The 23,820-nt window shown below is 38.8% G+C and overlaps 1 protein-coding gene across 3 annotated transcripts; it reads right to left on the reverse strand.

Moving 5' to 3' along the window:
- Nucleotides 1-5,506: 5,506 nt before the first annotated feature.
- khnyn (KH and NYN domain containing) lies at nucleotides 5,507-22,750 on the reverse strand. 3 transcript variants are annotated; one of them, XM_032583170.1, is made up of 9 exons: nucleotides 22,383-22,750; nucleotides 20,134-20,401; nucleotides 15,274-15,408; nucleotides 11,405-13,263; nucleotides 10,031-10,161; nucleotides 9,524-9,620; nucleotides 8,665-8,772; nucleotides 8,310-8,411; nucleotides 5,507-7,233 (listed from the first exon to the last, which is right to left on the reverse strand). In XM_032583170.1, the coding sequence occupies exons 2-9, from the start codon at nucleotides 20,362-20,364 to the stop codon at nucleotides 6,855-6,857; spliced, it is 3,042 nt and encodes a 1,013-aa protein (XP_032439061.1). In that variant the 5' UTR covers nucleotides 20,365-20,401; nucleotides 22,383-22,750; the 3' UTR covers nucleotides 5,507-6,854. The 3 variants fall into 3 exon arrangements, with proteins under 3 accessions (XP_032439061.1, XP_032439062.1, XP_032439063.1); XM_032583171.1 differs by having other exon boundaries at nucleotides 22,378-22,750; XM_032583172.1 differs by lacking the exon at nucleotides 22,383-22,750 and adding an exon at nucleotides 22,123-22,251.
- Nucleotides 22,751-23,820: the final 1,070 nt, after the last annotated feature.

A 23,820-nucleotide genomic window follows, 5' to 3' on the forward strand; every position in this document is an offset into this window, starting at 1 on the left:
GCGCTGGTCCAAATCAACAAAGCAAACAGAGTGAAAGTAAACAGAGAGAGAGGGAGAGAGACAGAGAGAGAGAGACAGAGAGAGAGAGAGACAGAGAGAGAGAGAGACAGAGAGAGACAGACAGACAGACAGAGAGAGACAGAGAGAGACAGACAGACAGACAGAGAGAGACAGACAGATAGAGAGAGAGAGAGATCAGCCTGGCTGCTGCCGCTGCTGGTTCCGTATTGTAGGACTTTATTCAGTTTTTAAAATTGTAATTCAATTAATTGGGCCACAATATCAAGACTCGGGTCTGTCGACGGATTTACTTTTTATTAAATACAGTTAAATGGAACAAATCGACGTAAAACAGCATCATTAAAGTAGAATTGTGAATAAAACAAGCAATGAAATAAAGGTAAAATGGATCATTTTGAATTCTCAACATGTCACAAAGGTACTTGTGGTGTTGGTAGCATCATGCTGAGGGGATACGGTTCTTCAGTATAGGAACAGTAAGACTGTTAAAAGTTGACCAGAATAGTGGTAAAACATTCATACACGTACAACAATGCAATGGCTTAGATTTTCCCCTTCAATCTGACTGAGCTGTTTTACAAAAACTAATTGTAAAAAGAAAAAAAAATTACATACCCTAAAAGACTTTGGGCTGTAATTATAGAAAGATGTTTCTAAAAAAAAAAAGTATTTTAGTTGAATCAGGCCGAATTAAGTGCACTCCACACTCTTCAGTTTTACTTTAGTGGTTTTCAGACTTCGGATTATAGTCGCAGTAGTCGTATAGGCGGACGAGGTCCAGCAGTGGAAAAACAAAATTGGACAAAGCAAAGGAACAGCATAGAAAGCAAACAAAACGAGATAAACACAGCAGAGACGGGATTTATAAACAAAGACAGGAAGAGATTAGTTGGAAAATTAGATCAATGTGACGAAGTTGTGGAAAAAAACTGTTCAAACCTGAAATTAAAAAAAGGAAAATGAAATCATGGATACATAAAATGAATGAAGAGATGGCTTAATAGCTATGATTGTAATTTTTCATTATTTTTGTCATCATTTTAGACACAACAGTACCGTGGACATCATAATAGCAACACCCATGCAGGTATTGAAGATAGTATGCAACAGCAGCCAAGGGTTGGTTTTAGTTAAAACATTTATAGTTATTAATAAATCAGAAATGCTGCTATTTTAAACGAAGAAAAACAAACGGACTCAATTAACGTTCTGTTCAAAGGTTGTCTCTGAATTTGTTTTTCCCCCTCTCTGTCGTCTTGTCTATTTTTTCCAGTCGAATAGCTTTATTGGTGTGGCAATATTACCCCACATTGACAGCCACCGTATTTTTATGACATCAGCAAACACACATGCTCATACCTGACCTTAGATGACACAAATGCTCGCTTTATTGCACGGTAGAGTGTGTATGATGCTGAGATCTGGCAAATTCAAAAGGTTGATATCAAAAGTCTGTGTTCACATCTCGAGATAGACACGTTTTAAATTACATTTTGTTTTAAAAAATTGACTTTAAGTTTATGTTGTTAGGTGTTTATGTTTGAATGAATGAATAGAAGTGAATAGTTTCCGTTCTGTGAGACTTGTTTGTTCTTATTATAGAATCATGGGGAAACAATTAAAAGGAACAAAAGCAGAGCGATGCGGATGTAGTCCAAGTGTCAAAGTATAATTTCCAGGGCAACATAAAATACATCTTGTCTTTATTTTTCTGTTCAGTAGCTGTATACATGATGAACACGAAGAAAAAAAAGCTAGTGGCTCAATAAATAATTAAGTGAAGGTATTTTTTCTTCTTACTATTATTATTCCTCTGGAGCAAAGTACGGCCGTCATGGTAAACAATTGGGCTGTTTTGGGGTTAAACTAAACTTCCGCAGCCCTGATGTTTTTCCCCCACTAATCAATGACCAATAAGAAGACTTAAATAGAAAAACATTGTTGGTATTTCTTCTAAAATGACCTGATTGTCAATAACTTTCTGGGGTAAATGTACGGTACGACACAAAAGCAATTTTTTCTCAGCCACTCTTCAAAATGGAGATGTCGGTTTAAACTTAAACTTATCCATATTTATGGACAGGACAATAACAAAAATCTTGCGCCATTGCCAAATGTGCCATTGCGTACACCACAAAATCACTAAAATGAAAAGAAACTAAACTGAATTGTATCCATTTGGCTCCCTTTAGTTAAATTTTATTTAAATATATATATATATATATTAATGACAAACTTTGTCAACAAATGTACAGAAAAACAACAAGTTAACAAGTTAAAAAACACTTGGAACTGGAAAAAGGACTTTGACAAAAAGTGTTTGAGAAATGCAGCAAACAGCAGATCTTAAAGTCCCAGAGTCTCCATGAAAAACCTTTAAAAAGCCTTTTCTGTCCTACCATCACAAACATAAACATGTGGAGTTTGCTGAAAGATGCTGATATGGAACCGCTGGCTTTGTTCTGAGTGGATTTAGTGAAACTGAGGATGAATGTTTGGAAAAACACTTCATGCTAACTGTTGAGCATAGTGGAGGACTTGTGATGCTGTGGGCCTGTTTCTCTTCCAAAACCCCCCTGGAACTTAGAGTCCTCATGAACTTAAGGGAATAATGCAAACACTGACCCTACCCTAAGGATGTCATCAGAAATATATGACCAAATCAGTACGGAAATGTTTCGTCAGACACAAAATCAACCTTTTTTCATAGGTTGAACAATATGGCTTTCTGCCCAGAGCACTCAACATCCAGAGGTAAAAATCTAAAATATGATTTTTTAGCAAAAGTTTCCTTCACTTATTACCACAAACATCACCTCTGATTTATAGAGTCTGGAGCATATTTGACCATGTCGATTTTTCAAATCTCACATATTTACGCCCAGAGGTCTCATCTGTATCGTTCCCCCCACACAGAAAACAGAGATAGTTTAAAACACGATCTGATATTTATAAGGTTTTTGTTCCATTCTGGAAACACAAGACAGATCATTTTCAAGCTTTCTTGACATTAGGGCCACTTCAGAGTTGGACAAATTATAGAGTCAAGACTGATCAAACCCCAAAATTATGAAATATTGAAATTAAAGGGAGAACCTAAGGACAGGTTTGCCCAGAACACAGTTCTTAAAGGGATTGCCTCTAAATCCTACAGAGAAACAGTAGTTATGAGCTTGAGAGAAGAAACTATTGGTAATGTGGACTCTGTTGAAGTTTTTAATTTTATCCTGACATTTAGTCGCAACATATATGAGCCAGTTCGACGCTATGAAGCTTCGCGGAAATTGCATGCATGCATTGTAAACAACCATTTTCCACTGTGCAGAGAAGAAATGTGGAGCTGAACAAGATGGCTGCTGGTGTTAATTCAATATTTGGAGGCGTGGCCAATGGTTTTATTGACTTCCTCAGCTGCCATTGCTAAAACTATAGGTAGACTGCAATTCTAAAAGGAAGCAGAAAATTCATGTCGTTGTTCCCATCTTCTCCTTCTGTTCACTGATTGAAATTCTACTGGAGGAATCCAGGTCAATGGCAGAAAGCCAAGACAGCGCAGTGAAAGGAGATGAGAATCTAATTGTTTATGAACGTAATGGCCAGATAAGAGAGGATCCAGGACTCAGTCTGAAGAGATTATGCAAAGAGCATATAAAAGTCTCTCTTGTGAAATGTTTTAAGAGAAGATTCACAGCTGGCGAGGGTCATAATTGTGTCACATGATTTATTGTTAAAAGAAAAACAAGGACACATGTATATATATATACAGAAAATAACTCTAATGTGTGTCTAATACTAACAAAAGTAGCATTTATTTAAAAGTTTCCATACATTTTCTTTTTCAACAACTACACAGAGTGCTGTACGTGTTACATGGCGGAAGTTCTTTATAATTATCAGTAGTCTTTAATCTCCATCAATAGGGCCAATTGCGTTTAAAAGTCTCGTTCAGGATGTTCCCCAAAATACACGTGCTGACTTTTTGATCCATTGTTTCAGGCCTCGCCAAACCGGTTCAATGTGAATCTATTCTCGGAAAGACACCGCACCGTATCTGTGTAGCTAAAAAAAAATTAAAAAAAATCCTTCCTGTATAAACACGAGTATGCATTGTGCTCTAGTTTTAGTGTTTTATAGATATAAAACAGAAAGTCACAATAGCAGAGCACCAATCACTGCATCTGTATTGTTTTTTTTTTCAGGTTGTGGCCTTATCTTCTGATTTGGCTGAACTCTAAAATTGTATTTCAAACAAAGTATTTCCTATGTTTGTTGTTTTGGTACGTTTCCTCATTTTAAATCAACATTTTGGATAAGTTCACTTTAGTCATTTGGGTTTATTGAACAAACTGGAGCTTTGTTCACTGCAGCTTTTAATTCTTTCTGAAACACGCACTCGTAGCACTTTGGAGAGAGGCCCCTTAATTTAGGGACTGAAAATGAAACTTTGGCAGCAGACTAGGAAGCAGGTTTAAACAGGAAGACGCTCATGTGGATTTAAAGGAACAAGCATTGTTTTCATATGAGGCCTTCTAGAACATTAACCATTTTTTACAACATATTTTATCACAAGAAGGTAAAAAAACAAGTTTAAAATAGATTTAGACAAAACAAATATAACAGTTGTGTTTTTGTCTTGGATCTTTTTTAAAACTATAAAGCAAAAATATGTACGTACATTTCGGCTTCTTCTTATCCAATAAATGGAAGTGACGTCTGACCCCTGGTGGACAAGGCGAAGCACTGCAGGTTGAGTTCAAAGTTTTCCACTACGGAGTTTGTTTTTTTTTTTAAACCAGTTGTAGCAGATTCCAAAATCATGTGCAAAGTTAGTGTGTATGTTAAATATGTCAAAGTTATATATAAAAAAAAAAACAACTGGAAATGAACTGACTTAAACACAAGAACTTCCGGTGTTTCGGTTCCAGCTTTTAAGCGCGTAGTTCATTCCTAGAACCAGGCACGTATTTCTGTTATTCTTTTGCTAGAGTCATAATGAATGTGATCAGAAAATTTGACAAATACTATTCTAGAAATGTATTACAACTGCTATACACAATGATGTACAACACTTCTCAAAAGCTAGAACAGAAAATTTGAACTTTTGAACTCAGTTCATCTCAACCCAAAGATGAACTGGTTCCTATTTACAAATAACTTTCCTTGAAGAAAAGAAAGCTATATTAGCTTTCCATCTAATTATATAAGTTTGATTTTCTTCCCAATAAAAAGATTTCTTCTTCTTGTCAGGGCAAAACGAGTTTGTAACTGTGATTAAAAATCGACCGGATACAGGAATATTCATATTTTGATGGCCAAAAGTAAAAACAGCAACTTTAAATATTGAAACATGAGTTTATTCCACCCGTGTCCTTCCAATTGCCATCATGTCTCGTGAACACAAGTCTATGAACATTACTGTTGTAAACAGTGGGTTCGATATTTGCATTTTCACCACAATCAGGATGTAAAAACAAGACAACGGAAATACCACAGGAATAACTTTAATAAGCTCTTAAAAATTTACAGATATAAACACAGCAAGTAAAGTTATTTCAATAATCAGTGAAAAATTAGTGAGATAAAAAAAAAAAGATCTTGATTTGGTTTGGTCATAGTTTTGGGTACGATTGTCAAACCCGACAATATTAAAAAATAAAGTAAAATAAGAGACCAAATGTACAAAATGTTGCAGGGTTTGGTTCAGTGTTTCTATAAGGAGTTTCAACCTACACCGAGCTCCACATATTTCCACCTCTGCATAACAGCTGTAAAATGTAGAAACATAGAAAGTTTTTTGCATTTCCTTCTCAAAAATAATATCTTAACAGTCAGAAACCTTCCATTTATAAAAGTCAGTGTGTCAAACACTAATTATTTTATTTTTTAAAAAAGCCCCAAAAGCTATAAATATTTTTAATTAAAGGTCCACAGATTATCAGATGTTTACTTTGTTCGCTCATTAGCATGCTAGCACGGACTAGCATGCTAATAATTAGCCCTTTCACTCGTCTGATTGAAATCTAATGAAGAAATTGGTGTTGGACGCATAAGAGGGGAAGAAAGAATCTCCTCGCTTAGTAATTGTGAACTGAAGACCACAAATCATTCATCTAACATCTATTGAGACACGCAGACCAAACCAAAAAATTCGCTGCTGGCTTAGCTCTGCATTTTTGTGTTAGTTTTATACCTACTCTATGAAAGTAAGAGTCTATGTGACAACTTTCACTGAGTCAAAGGTGTAATCTACTAAACGTATAACTGAACCATTTGCTAAAAAACAGAACACATTTCTTTTGACATTTAAATTTTTTCTGGAGCAATTTTCCAGGCATGTTCTCCTCATAACTAAAAACTGGATTCATGATTCTCCACCACTAAGTCAGAGCTTAACACAACCAACTGCTGTGGCTAGCAGTAGCAAATGCTATGTAGACGTTATTTGTTTTTTTTTTTCCTTTTACTAATCAGTTTAATGGAAATTTTACCTTGGAAATAAACAATTGCAGTCTTACGGGCTCATAATTGTCGGTTCATTTCTTTCTGGGAAATAATTTCAGGTTCACGGTGCAAAGCGGCAGTTTACTTAAGTTGTGGATTAAAAGCAGAAGCTCAGATAAACATTAAGACTCGAACATAAAAGGTCCCGGCAAAGACGGCACAGAGGAGACGGGACGTTCTCGATGATTTGTCGACGTTTTGTTGCGTCTTTCAGACAATGCACGGATTATCTGTAATGTGTAGTCGGAATTGCTTTGGTACAAAACAAAGCCATTTATCAGGAAAACGTTTTATCAACAAGGGGGGAAAAAAACTATTAAATAAGGAGATTTCTAGTCCTTGTGCTGCTCTAAGATGAGATCAGAAAGCACATTTATGTCTCTCTCTGCCAGATGGCACTGCAGCACCAGCGTCACCATGTTGTCCTGTCCCTCGAAGATGTTGAGCAGCTGCTCCCTCAGGTGAGCCGTCTCCTCGGGGTTCCTCTCGGCGGTCACCGTAATCCTGTGGCCGCCCGCCCCGAGCTGCCTGTGCTGGCTCTCCGCCTCCCACCTCCTGCCCCTCCCTCGGCCGCCGAAAGCTAAAGAGTCCACAGCGCCCCCGGGGGTTCGGTCGCGGAAGTTTAAGGGTTCGGTTTGGGAGCGAGGCGGCTTGGTGGAAGGAAAAGTGCTTGCTAAACCGGCGAACGAATGATTTCCTGGGTCGGGAGTCCTGAAGTGAAACAACAAATGGAAAGGAGATGGAAATAAGTGATGGTGATAAATGTCAGCCTGATGCAGATGTGTTAAAAAAAATGACTAACATCTGCCGATTCCGATGTTAATGCAAAGATATTGCGCATCCCCAGAGAAAACTAAACCAAAAAGTACTGACCAGTAACTACTTACTTTTTTACTTGGGTAACTTTTTGGAAAAAGAATAATTTTAGGAGTAGTTTTACTACACTGTACTTTTTACTTGTACTTGAGTGATATTATGAACTGTCGTTACTCTTACTTAGGTAAAACCTCTGGATAACATCGCCTGTTTTGAGTAACTTGATTAAATGAAGAACAAACACGTTTTTAACCAAAAATGCACCGGATTCAGGAACGCAGCTACAGTTTACGTTAAAGTGAGACTTCCTGTTCAAACTAAAATGGACTCAAACCATGCAAAATGGATACATTTATCCTGAATAGCTCTTATATTCTCTGACAAACTTTGTTGTTTTGCTTCAATCTGCTGAGACATTTCAATGTGAAAATTATACAGAAATCACTAATATACTGTCACTAGAGTACTTTACCCTGTTCTAACACACACACACACACACATATATACAGTACATATATATATATATATTTTAGAACACACATATATGTGTGTTCTAAATTGGAAAAGTAATTATGTTATTTATTTGTTTTTTTTCCACTTTAGTTTTTAAAATACCAGGACTTGTCTCTCTGATGACATTATTATAAAATATTAAATCAGATGAACTGATCCAGTACTCAGTTCTTGAGTAGAATTTTTACCAAATTCTTTTTTTTTTACCATTAGTAGAGTAATTTCGTGGATGGAAACTTCTTACTTTTACTTGAGTAAAAATATTTTGATGTAGTTGCCAGTCCATCTATTGGGTATTCTAGCCATCTGTGCTTCTGAGATGGGATGTCTCCAATGTTGCAAAATGGACTCAGATGAATGCCCAACATATTAATATTTTATTTGATAACTCATGTTTTCCTTTCTATCCATTTCACATCTGTGCAACACTGTTAGCCTCAGACTAGCTGGTTTGTTACCTATGCTCTGAACGTAAGAAATCGTCCAGGTGAGGCCCTCCTCTGCCCAGCGGGTCGTCTGGAACCATAAAGAGATCGCCGACAAATGTGTACTGAAGAAGTCTGAAAGAACAACAAGGGATGGATTACAGCAACGGCTTCTGCTCCAGAAAATTAGACCTAATCTATTCATTAACGCTACTAGCTAATAGCATCCAATGCAATTAGCTAGTAGAGTTTGGAATTAAATTAGTCCCATGTTGGGTTCCCTGATGGAAACCAACTTCAGACGTAGGATTTTGGAAGGTTCCTGAAGGCAACAATCCAACTCTGAGTGGAAAATGGCAAACGTCGCTTCCCGAACCTCAACTGTTACCTCTTTTTGATGATGTCCCTCCATACAGGCGACTCATCCAAGAGGTCTCTCAGGTTGTCATTGGTTACTATCACGCCATCTGTTTTTTGTGCAAGCTGCAGTATCAGTCTGTGGGGACAAAAGGGAGAGGAAACGTCACAAGAATGGAACAGACTGCCTCACAAAAGTATTTACACACGCCGTCACATTTTAGCCACAAACTCCAGTGTATTTAATGGGATTTTGTATAACAGAAAAACACAAAGTGGAGCATCAAAATCGCTGATTTTGTCCTACTTAAGAAATATTTGCAAGGAATTTTGCCATTCCCCCCCCCTTCATTAAGTCCCATCCAAAATCTACATATAGAATAAAAAAATTAGAAATAAACAGGTTGAACACAAAAACATTTTTATCCTTCAAAATAACTTAAATAGCTCCTTTTGGTGACTCTTCATTATTAATTATGGACTATAACTTGACATCAAATAAAGACCGGGAAAGCAGCGTAGAAGTAGCAAATACTGCCACCTGCAGGTGGGAGTTAGCAGCCACTCAAACTCATTGTTTTTGTGCATTTGTACAGGAAATTTGCAATAAACTCAAACTCTGTATGAAAAAATGCTAAAGCTAATGCATTTTTTCATGCAGATTTTGTGTAAATTTCCACAATCACAGAATTGATTTATGCGCTACAATGTGCTTCTTGGTCAATCACATCAAATTACAATAAAAACATACTGAAGTTTTTGATTGTAGTTTGACAAAATATGGAAAAGCACTGCTCTCACTTAGCACACACGCACACACACACACCCCTACATACACACACACACACAACACAGACAGGTGTTCCTTTCAAGCAGCAGTAAATATCTACCTGTCATCATAAGAGCTGATTCTCTTGCCATGGACCTCTCTGGAGGGGGTGTAGGAAAGCAGGCCCAGGTTCTGCAGGTCCGTCATATAGTGCTGCTCTGAGAAACAGGAACAAACGATACCATGTTTTGTCTGCTCAGACGGGGAAACTTCCAGGTTCAAGGCGAGCACACGCACAACAAGGAAGCTTTTCGTTTAGATTTATTTGTTTGCTTCTACTGCCAGACTTCCAGTGAACTCGTGCTCTCTCTGATATATGGCAAAGGTGAGCTCAAGGGCTCGTTTGCAGAAGTAAAAAGGGTTTCATTACTTGAAGTGACACGTAATCATTATTTCATCCCCTCCACAAAACCTAAGAGCATTTTTCCACAATGAAAAACAATTGCAAAGGTCTTACTATTGGTGACCTTTTTTGATCAGAGTTAATCTTTCTCTGTTGAAAACAACTGAACTAATTCATTACGACAAAAAAAAAAAACACACAAAGAAGATGACGACCAACTGTTACCTTTTATCCTGGGGTCATTCTTCTGCCTCCACTGTGGCACCAGAGCGCTGATGTGACGATGGCCTCGGTCCCAAAAATGCTGGACGGCCAGAGCGATTCCTCTGCAGGAGAAGAAATGACCCAACCCGTGACTGAGGAAGACCAAGAGAGAGACCGTTAGTGGATTTCTGGAGAAAGTCTGGATCGTAGTAGATCTTTTCTTCTGCTATTCTGTAGCACAGTGGTTCCCAAAATGTAGGGCGCGTCCCCTAGGGGGAGCCCAGTGCCATTGCAGGGGGGGAGTATGGATGAAAAAATGAAAAAAAACAGTTACACAAAAGTGTTTCACTGTAAAGATGGTTCATAGTGTGTTTTGTTGCAACCTGAAGTGTGAAATAAACTTCAGTGGAGTTTGAAAACAGAATATGCGTGTAGGTTTATGTCTGGTTGAACGATGTGTGCGCCCTGTTGATTCTTTTCTCTTCTTTGAGGGGGATTTTATTGCAATCCATAGGGGGGCCCAGAAAATCTTTGGGAACCGCTGCTCTAGCAAATGAAGAAAAAAAGATTTAAACAATTTAATGAGAAAATTATATTATGTGTGTGATCATCTGGCAGTCTAACATTTTATATCATCTGAGCGTGTCTTCACACCAGGGAAGTCGTTTGGTCCGGACCAACAGAGGACTATATTTATTCTTTTCTAGTTGGTGCGGTTTGCTTTCACATTGTGCTTTTTGGCAAGCGGACTATAATTTGTAAACAAAGCAGAAATTGACCCAGAAAGAAAACAAACATTGAAGTTCTGCTTGCTGATATTAGAACCATTTTGAGCGTTGAGAGCAGCTCATAAAACGCAGGTTTTGCAATATTTCAACTTTATAGAACTTTACAGCAAATGCATGTTGCAAGTTGAATGAGCCGAGATGCTCTGACTCGCAACATGCTAAGCAGCAAATGGAAGATCAGATATGATTCAGTCTAATGAGTATATGCAGCAGTAGCATTAGCAACACTGAAGGGCTCATTTTTACCATAATGCCCAGCAATGTTGGCTTGTAAAGTCCAAAAGGACATACGATTCCTGTAGCTGGTTTGCATCGAGGCCGGCCTTTATTCACACCCGAGGCGAACCCTAACACAATTTGTTTGGAAGTGGACAGAGATCCACTCAAAAAGTGGGTCTGGGTCCGGTTGTTTGGTTCGCACCAGGATTGACGTTCACAACCAGACAAAAGGTCGATATCAACGGGGGAAACGTTCCTGAGACGTACTAAGGAGTCGTGTTATAATAAAAATATCAGCAGAGCGAGTTTTAATCCAACAGTCCAGAAGTTGTTTGGTTAAATTATACTTCCCATAAGTCTGAAAGAAGCTCCCTGTACTACTTCTCACCTCATTGCCACGTTGCTCCCGTCGATAACGATTGCCCTCAGGTTCGGGTTTCCAGGTTTGTCCGTAAGCTTTAGCTGAAAGGGGGTCTGAAGACCCTCCAGGAAGCGCTGCTCCCCAGTCACCACCACGGACGAAGAAGGTGACATGAAGCTCCGTTTATCCCTCGCTCTATTGGAGGGCGGGTCACTTGCGAAGAAGACGTTGGGCTGAGCTTGATGCTCTTGCTTTGAATCTCTTGCAGAGTGGCGCTTTGAGTTTGGCGCATTATTGTGAGTTTGATGCGTTTGCTTGGACGTGGCCGGGTCGGGCCTGTAGGTGGTTTGGCCCTGTTGCTTGTTGGGGTGAAAAGTCATTAGTGGAGGACCTAGAGAAGAGGCGTAGGTAGGCATGGGGGGCCCCTTGACATCTTGCAGGACATCTTGGTGAGGTCTAAACGTGTTTAAAGGCTGGTTTAACTGTGAAATGGGTTGATTAGGGGCCAGATGCTTTGGTTTATTACTCCAGGTACACAGGTCGGATTCTGCTAACTGCGTAGACCGCTTTGGCTCTTTGGTTTGTCCTTCATCAGGATCTGTTTTTTCTTTGTGAATAAAAAACTCTCCTTTTGCCTCAGTCTCAGCTAGTCTGAGATTTGTCTCTTCTTTTTCCACCAAGACATCATGAATCTCTCTTGGTTCTTTCTTGGAGCCTTCTGTCTCCTTGCTTTCCTTTTTCTGCAGCTCTAGAAGTAGCTGGTGAGTGGACCCCTCAGCCAACATGCTGTAGATTTTGGTCACATTCTCCTCAGTGTATCCACATGTAGCAGCTGCTTTCTTCATTACCCCTAGGACAAAGTCTTCCTGTTGTTCTGCTTCCTGAACATCTTCGCTACCCCATCCTTGAGAGTGTTTGTGATTTCTTATCGCCAACTCCTCGCCTCCTACTCCTTCAAAATCTCCGTTGCTATGCTTTATTTTACGCCCTGCTTCCTCTGTATCCTCATCCTCTTTGTGCTCCGTCTCACAGGGCTGCTCTTTTCCCTGGTGCAAAATAACACCATCTTTTTTTTTTGTGCTTGTACCGCTACATATGTTCTGCTCCCGGTCACTGAGGTCCTGCTCCTGTTGAACTAAGTCCAGAATCTGTGACGCCTCTTTAGGCCCCGTTTTTTTAAGAACACGTTTTACAACATCCTCCGTGTACCCCATGGCTGTGAAGAACTTTAAAAGAAGCCAGAACTCCTTGTTTCCCATTGACAACTGCCACTCTGGCTCTTCACTGTCCCCTTGTCCTTTGCCCGCCTTGACGCCAGTTGCCTGTTTCTCAAGCTGTTCCTCTTCCCCCACTTCCTGAGGAGAGTGCAAAAGTCTTTCCTCAGCCCCTTCTGCCTTCCCTCTGGTGCCTACAGGAGAGAAAAAATCTTGGAGAAAGGGGTCCTTTGCTGCAGAGTCATAAGTTGTAGCCTTCCCTTCAGCCCATCGATCGGCGTTACTGAAAGGATCGGGGAGCGTTTTCTTAGAACTACTGGCTTTGTCCCAGTCATCTCTGGAATCTTTATGTGATTTTGCACCTGTATTGTCATGCATCGGTTCTGGGCTTGGACTCGATCCAAGGCCCGATTCTTTCACCAAATCCAGAAGGATTTCCTTCACAGTCCCTGGAAGTACGAGAAGATCCAGAACGTGTCTGTCCTCCCATTTCTCCACCAGAGTTTTGAAGGCCCTTCGCGAATCCAGGGACTCACCCAAGACTCTGTCCCCCATCTCAGTGCGTTTGGACTGGGTGCCTTCATACCTCGCCACTAGGTCTGCGATCAGTGAGTAGGCTCGCACCACCGGCTCGGCCAGGCCGGACACGAGCAGGAATCCAGGCGAGCCCACCTGTTTGGTCAAAACAAATTACATTAGAGTCAGTCGACTGAAAGGCCCTAGGGACTTGAATAGGGTTTTCTCTTTTTGGTTACTGGAGCTCAATTATTTTTTCTTTAGAGATTATAAAGGAGAGACCTAAAAAAATTTCTTAATCCACAATCAGTGGCAACTTTGGGTTCTTTTGAGAGCGAGTCGTGAAGTTGATGTGTACGGAGTTGCCTTTTTGTCTGTTGCTACTAAAACAATTGTTCAAATAACAAGTGATAAGTCAAAGAAAAATCTATAGGAAGGATTTTCCTGGTGTTTCATTTCTACTCTCACAGTTTGAGCTTACATGTTGTACATTCGCAGTTTTTGGACTCCTGTCACACCGTTGTGTTTCTGTCTTTTCTTTCAATGGCGCAGACATCAGAGGACAATAACGCTACAGCAGTTTTACTATAGCACACAAAATTTGATCACCACATAAAGGCTACCGTAGATTTTTTTGGATATGTAGAAAAATCTTGCTGCAGCTCTCCTAAGCACCAATGCAACCAAACTGTGACTTCTCGATGACCCAACTCAATGAAAAAACACTTTCTTTACACACCTCACCAAAAGGCTTGAGGTGACCGAATGTGACCTACTTTCTGATTTATTCAGCAAACCATTCTCTGACCACTTGGGGGCATTTTTTATACCATTAAAATTTAACTCCCAAATAAGTAAATCTTTAGTATGAAAAAACTGTATAACTAGATAGAAAGTAAGATACCAGGTTATGATTGAGCAGAACACTGTGAATTCCACATCCTTCATTTCCATACATAAACTATATGGGATGACATTAAGAGATGCAGCTACTTTAAATGTGACAGGACTTCATGTTCAACAAAATTCTCTATTTCTTCCCTTCTAAACCCAAAGCAGAATACAGCATGACAGCAGCTTTAATTTAAATTTTGCAACAATTTTTTTTCTTGTGGTTTCATTCAACTGTTCACATGGCTAAAAACAAACACTGGCAGCAACTTAATGGGGGTGTTGATGTGAGCAAAAAGACTGAAATGATAAACCACAGCACTGTCTTTTTCTGTTACAAGATGCTGTTAGTAGAATTGCCTTTGCACAGAGTGGTAAGTGTAGATGGTCAATCTGACGACAACTATTTCTTCTATAATTTCTGACTCTTTAATCTTGGTCAAACAGTTGAAGGGAGTAAACAGTTCGTTGGTACAGAATTTCGCTGTTATGTTGTTATTTTCTCTAGATTTAACACCAGGGAAAACCTTCAAAGCTCACATGTAAAAAGGAAACTTTTGTGAGGTAATTTCCAAGTCACTTTTTTAATTCAGGCCTTTTATCTAATAACGAAAAAGAAAGTAATCGGAAAGCAAATTTCCCTTAAGTTGCATATTTACTTTTTAACAAACCTGTTAATAACAGACGAGAAATTCCCGGCCACAACTTTACTCTGTTTCTAGTCCAGGCAGATTTATTGCTGAGCAGCGTGTGTCTCAATCTGAGCTGGTGATGCAACACTGAAGTTAAGTAACCATGTAATTTTTTTTAAATCAACAAACATGCCATTCTTAGATATCACAATGTTGCTCAATATTAGTGTTGCACCAAAAAATGTTACAAAAAAAAGGCCAACTTGGTATGACACACAATGATATTTGGGGAATTTGTTCTATTAATCACATCCACTATGGCAACATTTATTCCTCATAAATTGGAATTCTAAATATGAAGTGCCATTTAGGGTCATTTGCAATTTTACCTTTACATTTTGATGATTAATAATCAAAATCTAGCCGTACTCAGTGTGACAGCTTTCATAAAATATATATGTCTCTGGTTTCTCCTCAACTTACAGATCAGACTCGATACATCCAAATAATTACTGGATGTGAAGCAATGGCCACTAAATATCCAAACCACAAATGATGGTGTCTGTTAAATAGATATTCAGTAGAAAATTATTGGAAAGGTTTTTGTTTGGATATGATCAACGTGTGAATGTGTGCGACTTACCACAATGAGCGCTGAAGTGTTTTTGATCAGGCTGTCCATGAACAGCCCTCTGGCTCCACAGAAGATGCAGTGAAGGGCCCCGGGATACGAGAGTTCCTGCTGCACCTCCTGATTTACGACTCCCTTCACAAATAACTAGAAGAGAGAAATACTTCAGTTCGGTCATGTGTTTTCCGTTTAAGTGACAATAACTCTACAGCCCCAGACTAAACGTAAATCAACCTGTCCCTGTTATTAAAGTATATTTACTATCCCATAAAAACGAAACATAGACAAGTTTAGACATACGTAGGTAGAAAGCATGAAAAGTCACTTATACATAAATTATTCCTTGAATAAAAATGTACAACAAAACTCCTGTTGGAGAGTTTACAAATTTTGGATGAGATAAACTTTATATTAATTTTCTAATTCTATGAAAACTGATATAAAGTTGGTTTCTTCCATGTCTCACTGTGCTTCAAGATGACTGTTTTGGATTAAAAACCCAAGACTTAAAGAAGACTTCCATTATTCTTGAACAATATGGGCAATATGATACAATCACCAAGATATTGTTGTGATAGAGCAACACAAGAATATATTTTATAACTCTTTTATATAAAACCAAAAACGCAGCACATATTCATACTGCTACTAAAATTATTCAGTACAGGAGTTATCTTTTTGTAAAGGGAAAGTGTTCTAGCTTTCCTTCAGCCTGCTGACATGGCAGTACACAGCAACAGGTGAGGGAGGGTCAGTGCTCCACCACTGTACACTTCTTTCGGTCATTCTTTCTGGTTTCAAAGGACTTCAAACCGTGGGGACGGTGTGATGGAAAAAGTTCTTGTTTGTGAAATCGAAGCTTTTAATAACATTTGATACAGACGACCAGCCCACTCTTAGGGGAAAAAAATAGCAACAGGCGTTAAGAGCATGGAGCAAAAACTAAACCAAAAGCAGAAAACCTACAACGAAAGGGAAAATCTGACAAACAGAAAAAGAAAAAATTTGAAAAGTTGAGCACAACTGCAAACAATTTGAGGCACAGCTTTAGATCACCAAGTTGCATAAGAAGCAAAATAAAGAAAGCTTTTAGTGGCATGACGTCAGGCTCTTAGCATAATTCCCTACACCATATTTTAATGTCACTCCACTTGCTGGTAACATCCCAAATGCTACTGACAGCATTTAAGCTAGCCTTAACATTTTAGCTTCTTAACTTGCACAATTTTGCTTGCGTAACAAACCGAGTAAGTCTGTGTTAGTCAACATGCTAGTGATACTCCAAATAGAGCTGACTACATCTAAGCTAAACTTAGCGTTGTTGCTAATGTCAAGCATCTGACTGATTTGGGTCCAACCAGTACGCACACTTTGGCAGACCCTGCTTAAGTTTCTTAACATTTTTGGAAAACAAGAAAAAAAATGAATAAATTACGGAGAAAATGGTGGAGTTTAGAGTGTAACAGGCGTTCTGATAGGCTGAGGGCAAACGCAAATAGGCAGGGTGAGGTAACAGCACAAGGAGATCAATATTAAGGAGCTCTCTCAATTTGGCCAAAATATGACTTAGGCAAAAATGCTACGAGGCTAACGATGAGCAGATTCAAGTAAAATCCAAGTACAATTAAAATCTGATTAACTCTTGATGCAGAAGTTAAAAATAACCTACAATTTATAACTCATCAGATCTACTATTTTACAGACGGATGAGGAGCATCCTGCCATCCTGACAAAAAAAAAAAAAAAGAAAAAAAGGGGAAAACACCGAGTCACTAGGAAGGTCAGGGCACCAAGCCGCAGGTGAAAGCAACCCGGCTGCTACCAGTTCAAAAACCAACACAAAGACAGGAAACAAAACCAACTGTCAGGTCGAAGCAATGCTGTGTTTACATCTACCCAAGGTGTAACGGGAACACGCCACAGAACAGCTTTCTTAAAGGAAATATTAAATGCACAAAACGCAAATTCAGAGATCTTTTTTTTTTTTTTTTTTAATAGCATCATCCTGAAACCCTGCTAGAACTGAGGTGGTTGAGGTTTTTTTCTGTCTTGCTTTTCTTGCTTGCCCACATAATACATCCATAACTCTGGCTAATTTGTACTTGCGTTACAGCGAGGTAATAAACCAGATAAATGTCTCAGCAGCAGAAGAAATCAGCTGTGTATAATTGGATTTGTCAAATTCTAACAACCTGTCTGAGGACGCATCACAGCCACCGACCACTGACAACAGGAGATACGCGCCAGCTTAAAATCAGTAACTAAATATTCAGTAGACAATATAATTTTATAAATCATATACCAGTAGAGCTGTCACAGTAACAAATTTTACTGGATGATAAATTGTCGTAGAAATTATTGCGATAAACGATAATATTATTGTTTTGAAACCATTTTTATGTAATATACTGACAATGGCATAATAATGCAAGTTTGCCATTTCAAAGACCAACCAACTTTAATTTTGTACAGAACACTATAAACTGAAAAATAAAAGACATTTTAAATATCCAAAATAAAAAAAAACAACGAAAAACAATAAATAAAAAGGAAATAAAAACCACAGACAATAGAAAACAGAAATATTAAGAATTACAAAGTCTCTGTACACAAACTTGTCCTTCAAATAATATTAATCATCAGAAAGAAGCCGGTTGATTTGTAATCGACTTTTTGTCTAAAGTCAAAAAATATGTGGTAATTAATATAATATACTAACAAAAGATTACTATCAAATATTTTTATGTGTTTGGTGATCATAATCTGTCATATTTCATAAGAGCTGAGACGATCAAGTGGGAATTGAGTTTAAGAGGGTCTGAAAATAAAATCTCTCAAAAACTGTTAAATAAATTTCACATAAGATTGAATACTTTTTTCAGAATTATTCCGGTTTACAGCCTAATTTATATATTAGAAACTGTAATAAGCAGACATACAAAGGTAAATTACATAGTACAGAAACATTTTCTTTTCAAGTGCAAAATGGGGAAATAATTTGGCATAAGATTGAACTGATCTGAGACAATGTGCGGCTTGTTTTTATGCTTCGGATCGTAAACTGAAAATTATCTAAAAGATAAAATATTTTGCAACTATGTTGTAACACAAAACACAAAGAATGACTCAGCAACAAACGCTTGGACACGTCTTGGACACCAGATGTGCCGCTGTCATGTGATTGTGCAACAACAAGCTTTGCTGAGCTGAATTGATCTACAAATGAAGTGACCAGTTTTCCATTAAAACAATCCAACTGTTCTCACCAGTTGCCAGACGTCTCCTTTGAGCTGCAGTAGTCGAGACTGCTGAGTCAGCGAGCTGCCTGCAACTTTGGGCGTGACCCTTCTGGGCGTGACGCCCTGTTGTTTAAAAACTAATCAAAGAATGACGCTTCGCTTAAGTTGGTTACACATATGTGATGGAACGTATGGGCGGATTTGCATACTTCTTGCACAGCTTACAAGACAATTAATCAAAGGTAAACGACGTATGAAAACGTTTGGATGTGATCCTTTACACAGATCCAGACGTTCAGGTATGAAAACACCTAGAGATGCATCGGTAAAGACGCTAATTTCTCTTAGACCTGAACTTTCTCACAAAAACAGGAACTAAAATAAGTTCAAATCATTTTTGTAAGCTTTTGTAATTAAAGGTATAGCAATTTTATTCCCAATAAAGGCACAGCTTCCTAACGTTGATCTCATTTTTACTAGACTCAAAACAAAATAAGCATTAAGAACATGCTTTGTTAACACATTTACAGACAAAAATAGATTTTTTTTTGTGGTTTAAAGAAACTAAAAAGGCAGAAAATCAAATATTAACTCTTCAATTTTTCACCTGAAGCTCACTGGCCAGTTGATTGGTAGATCAGTAAAAAACAAAAAATCATTAATGTCTTAAAGAAGCGTTGATAAGCGTATGACATCACTTAAAGGTCCTATTTATCTTAAATACCTATTCCTTTCTTAAACAAGCAGTTTTAGTGCTGATTCGTTTAAGAGACTGATTCTAGACGTTATTATCCCACTAGAAAATTCAACTCTATTCCTCAGAACTGCAGATTTTCAAAGTTTGTAGACAGAATCCACACTTGTTTATTTAGTTAACTATGGTCTATAAATAAGTAAATCTAATTTTGAGAAAATGCATTCAAAAGCATTCGAGAAACAGAAAAGGAAAAAAAAGCGGGGGCCTCCCCAATCTCTAACATTAAAATGAGGCTAATTAAGCAGCCGAGCATCTCCCAGGGTTCAGGAGCTTAATCATGCAAGTATAGAAACGGCGATGGGTTTCGGTTCCATTCCTGTCAATAACAATAATAATAATAGTTTAAAAAAAAAAGAAAAAAGAAAGCATGCTAACGCTAACAGCGGCTTGTCATTTCACCATCTCCTGACAGCACATGCAGATAAGCTTTAAAACCCCCGACTTGAAAAGTCAGACTTGTTTCAGAGTGAGTCATCCAACATGAGCGTCTGTCGATCGAAGCTTTCAGGGGTGCTCTGCTGAATTTACCATGCTAAACCACTGATTTGTTTTAGTTTAACTGTGGCATTAGCTTAATGAGTCATGGTTCAGTTTCACAGACTTGATAGACGTCACATCAGATTCTGATCTCCAGACTGTCTACTGTAAAGACCTCGTGCCCTTGCTTTGACCTTTGACTTTGACGGGATACACATGCCAGTACCTCAACTCAGACATCCAACTACTTCCAGCAATGTCGCAAAAACTTAACTCCACGTTTGCGTCATTGTTTGAAACCTTCCCCACAATCAACAGAAACATCCAACAGAAGGAAACTCTCCAAGTAGCGGGTCTTCACTGAACGAAACACCTAAAGACCAGGAAAAAGCGTCTTACTTTGGCAGCTTTCACGTCGATGCTGAGGCCCTGCAGCTTCAGCCATATCTGACCGTTGTTCCCGTTTGGCAAATCGTCCGCTCCGATTCCAAATGTCACCCTGAATATCCGCTCCACGGTGCTGTGCAGGGAAGTCAGAGATCCCCGCAGCATCCCGGCGCAAGCAAACTCATCCTCGACCTCTGGATCTCCGCTCCCTCCTTCACCTCCACTGCTCCTTTTGCCGTCCATCGTGTGGTCTCAAATCGGTGGCTGGGAGTCAAGCATACTGTGAAGAAAAACAAAACATCCGCTGGTTAGGTTGAGTTTAAAAATTCTGTTGAAAAAAAAACAGATCCTGACACCAGCCGGAGCTCATTTTCATATCGTTGAAGAATATACCAAAAAGCATAACATTTATTCTTAATTTAAGCATCTGGTTCTGAGATGGGTTCATATTTATGTAAATAAGACGCCTAAATTAGTTCAATGGACGAATTCTTCGATACAAAGTCTGGTAAGGTATAGGCGATAATCATAATGCCATGTTGGATGTTACTCTCTTCAGTGTGGATCCTGTAACTAAGCAACAATTTTAACGGGGTCTCTTCAGGTTTCACGGACTCAAATGTAAGACTTTTAAAGACCGGTTTTGTTGGCGTTTCAGACCTATATCTCCACAGAAATGTAAAAACTTTGTCCTAAATAGACCGATAGGGACAACGATTAAGAACTTTGATAAACCCTAAGGGCTAACTTAGCCTTTTAATGAAATTAAGACATTTTAAGACCCTCATTTTGGCTACATGAATTTAAGACTCTTTAATGACGCGTGGACACCCTGTGTACGTTAGCTACATTTAGCATCTGAAAGGCGCTTCAAAAGTGAAGTCAGTGTTAGATGTGCCAAAAGTTATTTTAAAAGGAAATAGTTTTTTCTAGGACATGTACGCATACAGTCGTAGTTCACTTGGGCTGTGTGAGAGAGCAGGAAGGATAAATGGGGCAACACAAAGTTGTTCTGTTTTATTCTTTAGAGCATTCCACCGCTCCATGCTGAAGCTGGAAATGTCGGCTGCCTTTCGCAGAATCTCAAAGTAAATGTAAGAATTTACGGCTTAGTCTCAAGAAATACAGGCAGAGACTCATGTTTTTGTAATGCTCGGCTTGCAAATGACTAATATATTAAGTTTTTAAAAAACGCTCGTATCACATTAACCTTTTGAATTAACAATAAACCTCCGTTTTACAGCTACTGCTCTCAATCAAACGGCAATAAAGGCTATCAAGAAATCACCTCAGTGCCGCTCTTACAACTTCTTGTAGCTTTTAAAGACAAAACCAGCAGAAATCAGTAACAGCAGGTAACAAGAACAAAAATGTTGGAGTTTGGAACTGGCCACAAATCTCTCATCGGTGCATCTCCAGCTTTACGGCCCTGGTCTGATAAATCAGCATACAAAGAAGTTAATCAATGTATCATAACAGAAAAGAAGTCATTTAAACATCAATGCATTTGATTATTTCAGCTCAGTCATCACTGAACCGAACATGTATTTTAAAAGAGTTGCACACAGTTAAACTGCTAATAACAAAACTCAAGAACCGTGAACCCAAAGAGACAATCGGGGGACAACAATACCGTTTTGTATTACATTGTAATATGCTATATTGTGAATGATGCCTGAATGCATTAAGAGCACCAAGCTCTGTGAAATTTCAGTCCTCAAGGCCCCAACCAGACACCTGAAGGAATCACAGGTCATGTGATTTTTACCGTCTACGTTTTTAAGGTGTAATAAGCCACTGACAGGAAAACTAAATAACTTTTAAAGTCTAAACAAGAATGAAAATAATCACAAATGATCAGTGTTGTGCTTATCTTCCTTTCTGAGAGGTGAAGGATGTTTGGCATCCATTTGCTTCTGCTCAGCCAAACTTAAGCAGTCCCCCCCCCACCCCCTTTCTCCCTCTCACACCCACACACACGCACACACACACAGTACTTACAGCAATAGCCAACATGACGCTTTTATGAAGAAATCTAAAGTGAAAGCAGCGTTATAGATGCGGGCCTGTGAGGTAATACGGCATCTGGATGTTCGGTTCTCTGAGAGAACGTTCCTGGCAAAATTCAAACCAGGAAACAACCGCGACCCTCGTGTCGGAAGCACAACAACATAACTTCAGAAGAACTTTCAGCATTAATCCAAGTCGTAAATATTTCATTTGGGGGGAGTATTGGGGAGGGGGGGCGGGGGTTACCTTACGTTAAGGTCGTAAGAAGTCCTGCGCGTTGGTTTCTAAGAGCAGCTGGTTGCCCAGGTCTTCCGCAGTCATAAAACAACAACAAACAAGCTGAGAGTCCAAAGTTCCGCCGCTCAGCCTCGTTGCTCGGTGGGGAGGAGACGGACGGGAGACTCGACGGGGCCCACGGTCACGTACAAGCGGCTGTCCCCGGTGGAGCTGCGGGCCCGAACCCGAGCCGCACATCACATCGGCGGCGACAAAAAGCCCCGAAGACAAAACTGAAAGTAACGCAGGCAGTTTATCTCACAGGGAGCGCTGCGGACTCGACGGGGCTCAATGCGAGGGCAGCGGTAGTCTCCATAACAGAGTTCTGCGACTGCGCAATACATGGAACCAGACTGCGCTTCCCGCACGTTCTCTCAAAACAGCCTTTTAATTAAAACTGTACATAATTAGCTGGACACGATTAGTTTTGTTTTTTTTATGTTTCTTTTTAAAACATATTAGTCTTATAAAACACATTTATGGTTCAACTTTGAAAACGTGTGTTTTGAGTTGTGTCAGAGTCAGAAACGACGTAAAGGGGATTTCCAATGACGTCAGAGGTGAATGTTTTTGGTCTTTTTTTTTTTTTTTTTTTTTTAACCCCGTGCTGCTCTGACGAACCTAATTGGTTACGCTTTACTTGAGCATAATATTTTCCACACAACTCTGGTAAAACCGTGGCTTTTGTCTTCTCACTAAAAAAGCCATTTAGGGGAAAATGGGGGTAGTTCACTCTGTTAAACACAGGAAGAGACGTATTTCCTCCGATAAAATACTTTTTTTTAAAAAAAAGTCACAATGATATGGCATTTTCCTAAATCATAGCAGCATAAATTCCTTTTGTCTTCCTTCAACTAGTGTGAAATTTAGGATTAAATGGTCATAAATAGCCAAACATGAAAATTCGGCTCAAAAGTACCAAGGCGAGACACTGTAAAGTCCAAAATGTACAAGAGATGTAAATACGTACGTGTTGACAATACAACTTTTAAAAAATCCCCAAAAAGAACCAACTGTAATACACAAATAAAATAAACAAAATGAGATATAATGTTTTACATGTGGCACAAAATCAATTTTAAGAAAACAAACAACAACAATAGATGATTTGGAGATGCAAAGTAAGTTTGGTTCAATCTGATAAAGATGTGGAATTCTGGAAAAATGAGAGAGAAATTTAAACAAAAGATTAAACAAAACAATAAAATGCAAATGGTACCAAGGGAAACATTCTTTAGATCTTTCATCTACAGCAGCCTATTGTTTCATAAAAGCCTTTTTTTTAATGAAATTGTTTCAATTTGCCAGGTATCTTGGACACCAAAATGCTTTAAATCAGACTGTAGAAACCTTTTCTGAGTAAAATCTTTTTTGATGATTAAGACAACCTTCAGTCTAATCTTGTAGCGGTTT

Source organism: Xiphophorus hellerii, chromosome 14, assembly GCF_003331165.1.
Source record: "Xiphophorus hellerii strain 12219 chromosome 14, Xiphophorus_hellerii-4.1, whole genome shotgun sequence".
NCBI classification, from domain to species: domain Eukaryota; kingdom Metazoa; phylum Chordata; class Actinopteri; order Cyprinodontiformes; family Poeciliidae; genus Xiphophorus; species Xiphophorus hellerii.